Below are 6000 nucleotides of genomic sequence, written 5' to 3'. Positions count from 1 at the left end.
TTTTTATTTTGACTATGGCAGACCAACACGGCTACCTATCTGCTACTGGAACTATTATTATTATCATTATTAGTTCTTTCTCTGTCTCCAGAGCCCTCCTGTCAATAAGCAGGCCCTAGCCCAGCCCCCACTTCCCCCTGCTTGGCCTAATATTAATTAATATTATTATCATCACCCTCACTATTATTATCATTATTAGTTCTTTCTCTGCCTCCAGAGCCCCCTGTCAATAAGCAGGCCCTCTCTCAGGCCCCCTTCCCCCTGCTTGGCCTAATATTAATTAATATTATTATCACCATCAGTATTATTATCATTATTAGTTCTTTCTCTGCCTCCAGAGCCCCCTGTCAATAAGCAGGCCCTCGCCCAGCCCCCCTTCCCCCTGCTCGGCCTATTATTAATTAATATTATTATTATTATCACCCTCACTAGTATCATTTTTAGTTCTTTCAGTGCCTCTATCCTCCTCCTCCTTCCCAGTCAGGAGGTCGACGTAGTGAGGCCTCCGTGGCCATTAGCAGTGAGGTCGGCGGCCGCGTAGGCGCGGAAGGCGCGGCGGAGCGCGTAGGCCTCAGCCCGTCTCCATGGCGACGCGGAGGCCGGGCCCCGCTTTAGAGGAGGAGGAGGAGGAGCGGGCCTCCTTCTCCTCCTGGCGAGGCGGGCCTCTCACGCCGCCGCCGCCGAGGGCGGGGCCAGCTCGGCGGACGGCCCATCCGGGGAGCGGCGGCCGCCCTCCTTTTTCTTTTTAACCCCGCCGCCCTCCTTCCCTCGAGCCCGCCGGCCGCCTCTCTCTCTCTCTCTCTCTCCCTCATCCCGCCTCGCCCGGCGTCACGCAGCGCCATGGCTCCCGCCGGCGACCGCGAGGGCTACTGGGGGAAGCCCACCTCCACCCTGGACTGGTGCGAGGAGAACTACGTCGTCTCCCACTACATCGCCGAGTTCTGTGAGTCGACGCGAGTCGGCGCGTTCAGACGTGCGCGGCGGCGGAGACGCGCCAGCGCGGCCTCCTTAACGCGCGGCGGCGGGGGGGGAGGGGGATTGACGGATCCGCTTCTTCCCCGACATCCCCTCAAGGGTTGGGGGTCGGAGGGTTGGGAGGCGTGATTTGGGAAGATCGTGAGCACCGCCCCCCCCCCCCCGTGTAAAAGAATTAGGATTATTATCATTCCCTTAACCGTAATTTTGGCCCCCGGGTCCTTAGGGATTAGAGGCGGCTTCCAGAAAAGAACCTCTAAATGCGTAGATGGGGCGGGAGTGGGAAAACTATGGCTGCAAAAACCACCATACGCGGGGATTTTGTTTTATTTTATTAAATTCGCACGCCGCCCCTCATCCGAAGGTCACGCAGGGCGGTTTGCAATGTAAGAATGAAAACATGCAATAGGTAACGGGGGAAAAGAGGGAAGTAGAATTCAAACCATGTGCATGTATATTATATATGCGCATATATAAAAATCAGTTAAAACCGTACCAATAATTGCAATAAACCAGCCTATTATAATAATTTGTATGTATTTGCTGCATTTGCATTCTGCCCTTCCTGCCACCCTCCAGGGAGCTCAAAGTGTTTCTCCTTCTCTTCATTGCAAATTTGCCTTGGGCAAGGCAATTATAAATAAATGAATCCCCACAACATCCCTGCAAGGTAGGTTAGGCTGAGAGAAGGCGGCTTGGTTTGAAGCCCCATCTTTCCCAGGTCCTAGTCTGACCCTCTGACTTCCACACCACATTGGATCTGATTGATTTAATAGAGTCACGCTGTGGCAGATAGTTGTGCCATGCATGCATTTTGCATGGGGAAGTAGCAAAAAGGCCCCTTTGCAAATTATTCTTCCCCTTCCGATTAGGGTTATGTTAGATTATTAGGTTGGAGAGAGACCGCACCAAACACCTTGGTGCCTGATGGCTACCCCACTGTGGGTATCATATACTTATCCCAGGGAGGTTAATCCAAGACGCGATTATTCCTAATTGAAAAATTGCAAACTGTCCTGTGATCCTTGGATGAAGGATCACAGGAATTGCCTCCCCCAGGGCTCAAGGTGGCTTACAGATAAACTAAGAACAGCTAAAACAATAGGAGGAGACATTAAGAAACAATTAAACATTGATGGATAGCAAATATATTAAAAACCTACAGATCATTACGATAAAAACAGCACAGTGCCAGCACTTTCATTAAAAGCAGTCAGTTCCCAAAAGTCTGGGAAAGAAGAAGGTCGTCTTCTTTGGTGATCACTTGTAGCCGAGTAAGATTGTCTTCCATAAACACGGTTTTAACCTTCCACTTAGCTCACCACACCTGGATGGAGCTTGTAGGGGGTGGAATAGGGATGCCTTTTTGCAGGTGTGAGGAACCTGTGGCTCTCCAGGTGTTGCTGAACTATGGCTGGCCACTGGGACTGGTGGGGTTTTGGGAGTCCAGCAGTGCCTGAACACCACAAGTTCCCCACCTCAGACTTAGTACTATCCTATGCAGATGGCCAAGGGGACGTTTTGGAAATGTTCTAAATCAGCCACCCCACCCTATAGAATTTGGCTGGGGTGTCCTGCCAGATAGTGGTGAGAGAAACATTTTGCAGTGTATAGAGACAGTGGAGTGCATATCCAGGGGTGAAGTCAAACCGCTGTGTTAACAGCACCAAAATGATCTCCCTGGGGCACAAGTCTGGGCAGTGTGTCTAGAGGTCCTGGGCTGCCCAGACAACAAGACCACCCCCCCTCAGCCTCACTGATGTGGCCCAAAGGAAAGCAGAGCAAGGCATTTGGCACCAGCTTGGCTGCAGGAGTTGCCGGAAGGTGTACAAGACGCCATCCAACTGTCTTAGGGACTCTTAGGGACTCTGGATTTGTGTAGGGTTTATTCCTTAGCCTTTTCTTCCCCCCTAGGATATCCCGCAAGGCAGCAGAGGTTTAGGATCAGAGTTTTATTTCTCCTAGGTGGCCAACTTCCCAGGTGGACGAGCCCCATCTGCCCCTCAATTCCCTCTACAGCACATGCAGAAACTGCCCTCTTGACGGTTGGACCCACTGTTAGTCTTGTCTGCTCAATCTGCCAGAGCCTGTTTTTGCATGCAAAGGAAGCCCTCGATGCACTGAGGGTGTGAGACCCATCCAATATCATCACCTGGTTTAACCTGCCATTGGAAGCCATTCCCAGGGTGTGACTGCTTTCGCCTGCTGACAGCTTCTAGACGCCTAATCAAAACTAATACCTGCTTAAAACCACCCAGAACCACAGCAACAACAAAAAAAACCAGATTCCCAAAACCATTCTGAACAACGCGCAGAAGAATCTGATGCGCTGGCAACACCCAGAGAATAGGATGCTGCCTCCAGCAGAGATCAGGATAGGTTAGAAAGGGGAGCACAGTCTGAGGTGGACCACCAAATGCATAATGGTTTATTACAAACTTGAAAGTGAATGGCAAGGGTCGTCAGCACGGTGTCCTCATAATGTTGGATTACAAGTCCCATCATCCTTGGCCATTGGCCATGCTGGCTGGAGCTGTTGGGAGGTGTAGTCCAATATGTGGAGGGCACCACATTAATGACCCCTGGTACAGGGCTTGTTCAGCTTTCTTAGTTTCCCTGTGACTCAACGCTGGTTTCATATCTTAGTTTATGCATTTGCATAACTTGAGATTTGAGATTCTTGAATCGCAAGAATGCTGAATTTTGGGGACATTGGTCTGGCTCCTGCCAGGCACCTTAGTTCTTAAATAAGGCTGTGCGCTCGATGTCACTTGTTGCCACTTAGTTGTGATCTAACTGTTAGAGACCCCAAGGATCCCCATGGGGCACAACACTTTGTGATACTCTCTAGTGCTGTTGTGTGGCAGATGAGTCAGCCTTTCATAAATCCCAGATGATATTCTGCAGTGGAGGTAAATTCATTTCAGTTTCATTTATCGGAAGGATGTCTCGGGGGTATTTTCCAAAGAGCAAAGCATTGCAGTCCCTACATACAGAGATGCTCTAGAGCCTATGACTTTATAGTGGTGCCTCGCAAGACGAAATTAATCCGTTCCGCGAGTCTCTTCGTCTAGCGGTTTTTTCGTCTTGCGAAGCAACCCTATTAGCGGATTAGCGCTATTAGCGGTTTAGCGGCTATTAAAGGCTTAGCAGATTAGCGGCTAAAAGGCTATTAGCGGATTAGAAAAGGGGGGGGAGCGAAAAAAATCGGAACACTCGCAAGACGTTTTCGTCTTGCAAAGCAAGCCCATAGGGAAAATCATCTTGCGAAGCAGCTCAAAAACGGAAAACCCTTTCGTCTAGCGGGTTTTCCGTCTTGCGAGGCATTCGTCTTGCGGGGCACCACTGTACTCTTTCGAACAGAGTGCTGGAGCAGATGGAAATTAGCATCTCCCTTTTAAATGTTTGTCAACTTCATATGCATCCCTTCGCATTCCCTAAGGAAAGGATGTCATGGCAGTTAGTTGTCAAATAATGGTCTGGAATTCCCTTCAGGCTCACACACTCCCTCCTCTCCCCATGTGTATGGATTCCCTCATCTCATGCCTGGTTTGTCCTAGTCAAAGTTTGCTGTTCTGCTCCAATTGGGGAAGCTTTGGTCCACACTAACCAGGAATTTAATCCAAACTGTGATGTGAAACACAGTTTCTGCCGCAGAGGCAATTCCCAATATGCTGATTGCAGTTCACCTGATTTGGGCGATAGGACAGTTTATAATTTGAACAAGCAATGAAGTACACGATACCAGAGCCCTGCCTTTGTTAGTGCATTTCCTTAATCCTACTTAATCCCAGGGTGCAAGTCCTCAACCTGATGAACACGTCCTGCCTGTATGGTTCCCTTCTTAATTTTGCTTTTCCCCATTCCACTCTTTGCATAAATTCCCTTCAAAAACTAAATGGATCCATCCAGAGGCCAGGGCAGCCAACAGTCGCAACTATTAGGAGTCATTCAGGGGCCTCTGCACAGATTCCCTTAACACTATTGGAGGTTTTCAACCTTCTTGAGTCCAAGGCTCCCTTGACCAACTACATTCTTTCTGCAGCTCCCCTGTGGAGAAATGTCCTCCGAGCCTCAACAACCCAGCTATGCCACCCCTTGCCTGCAGAGCTGGCAGCCCCTCACCCCTTTTCAAGCAACCTCCCCTGTGGAGTGTTCCCTCAGCCTCTTCTATCCCCTTTCCTTGGGAGTCCTCTGAGCAGCCACTGCCCCTGGTCTCTGAGGGGGCCCCCACCCCAAAGAGAGGTGCCTCTTCACGCCGCCCCACAGGGGCCTGAGAAGATGCCCCCAGCCTCAGGGACCCGACGGAGACTGGCCAAAGATGAACATGAGGCAGCAATGGCGGCAGCAGGTGCCATGGGCTTGCATGGTGGAAAGGCTCCCTATTGGTGCCAGACACTCAGCTCCCAGGCAGGCATTGCACACAGCAAGCACAAGAAAGCCCAGTGTGACGCCTGCCTGGCGTCCCACTTGCCCATCCATACCCAACAGCAAGAGCTGGGCTCCCTCACCCACTTGTTTCCTTACCCTGAAGCCGCTTCAGCTCCTGGCAGCCAGCACCGCCTGGCCAGCTTCTGCAAGAAACGACCACACAAGCCTTTGAGAGGCGAGAGGGCATCAGAGGAGGGAGGGAAGGAAAGAGGGACGGAGGCCAGAGTTGCCCACGGCACCCCGACCATCATTCACGGCACTCCAGGGTGCGATGGTTGAAAGCCACTGGCGTACTGAATCACACCCTGCTTTGATAACCACACCTTTTTCAAGGAGAAAGGGCTTTGTTGAAAATATGACGCAACTCTGATTTCATATTTAAGTACTGTACAGTCTGTAACTCCTAGCGACTTGCGTTTTAAGAATTGTATTCAGGGCCACATGTGGAAATTTCTTTACTGTGGAAGATAGGATCGGATGTATGGCAGCTGATTGTGGGAGCCTGAAACTGCTGTGCTCAGCGTAAAATTGGATTACGTGACACTGTGACATCAGATGGTTGAGGAGTAGGTGGCCCTCTTAATTAAACTTGCC

General features: G+C 50.5%; 1 protein-coding gene across 2 annotated transcripts in view; it reads left to right on the top strand.

Annotated features, from left to right (window-relative positions):
• The first annotated feature begins 607 nt into the window (after positions 1–607).
• The window catches only part of ACER3 (alkaline ceramidase 3), a 51503-nt gene continuing 46110 nt past the window's right edge, over positions 608–6000 (top strand). The window contains exon 1 of one of the 2 annotated variants that reach the window (XM_081197458.1): positions 608–943. In XM_081197458.1, the coding sequence (XP_081053584.1) occupies positions 841–943 (103 nt within the window). In that variant the 5' untranslated portion in view covers positions 608–840. The remainder of the gene's footprint in view (positions 944–6000) is intronic. The other variant, XM_081197459.1, reaches the window with a different exon arrangement.

This window comes from Podarcis bocagei (genome assembly GCF_964188305.1).
Source record: "Podarcis bocagei genome assembly, chromosome: 6".
In the NCBI taxonomy this organism is placed as follows: domain Eukaryota; kingdom Metazoa; phylum Chordata; class Lepidosauria; order Squamata; family Lacertidae; genus Podarcis; species Podarcis bocagei.
Note: the sequence above shows the minus strand (reverse complement) of the source record. Positions and strands in the feature narration are given on the sequence as shown.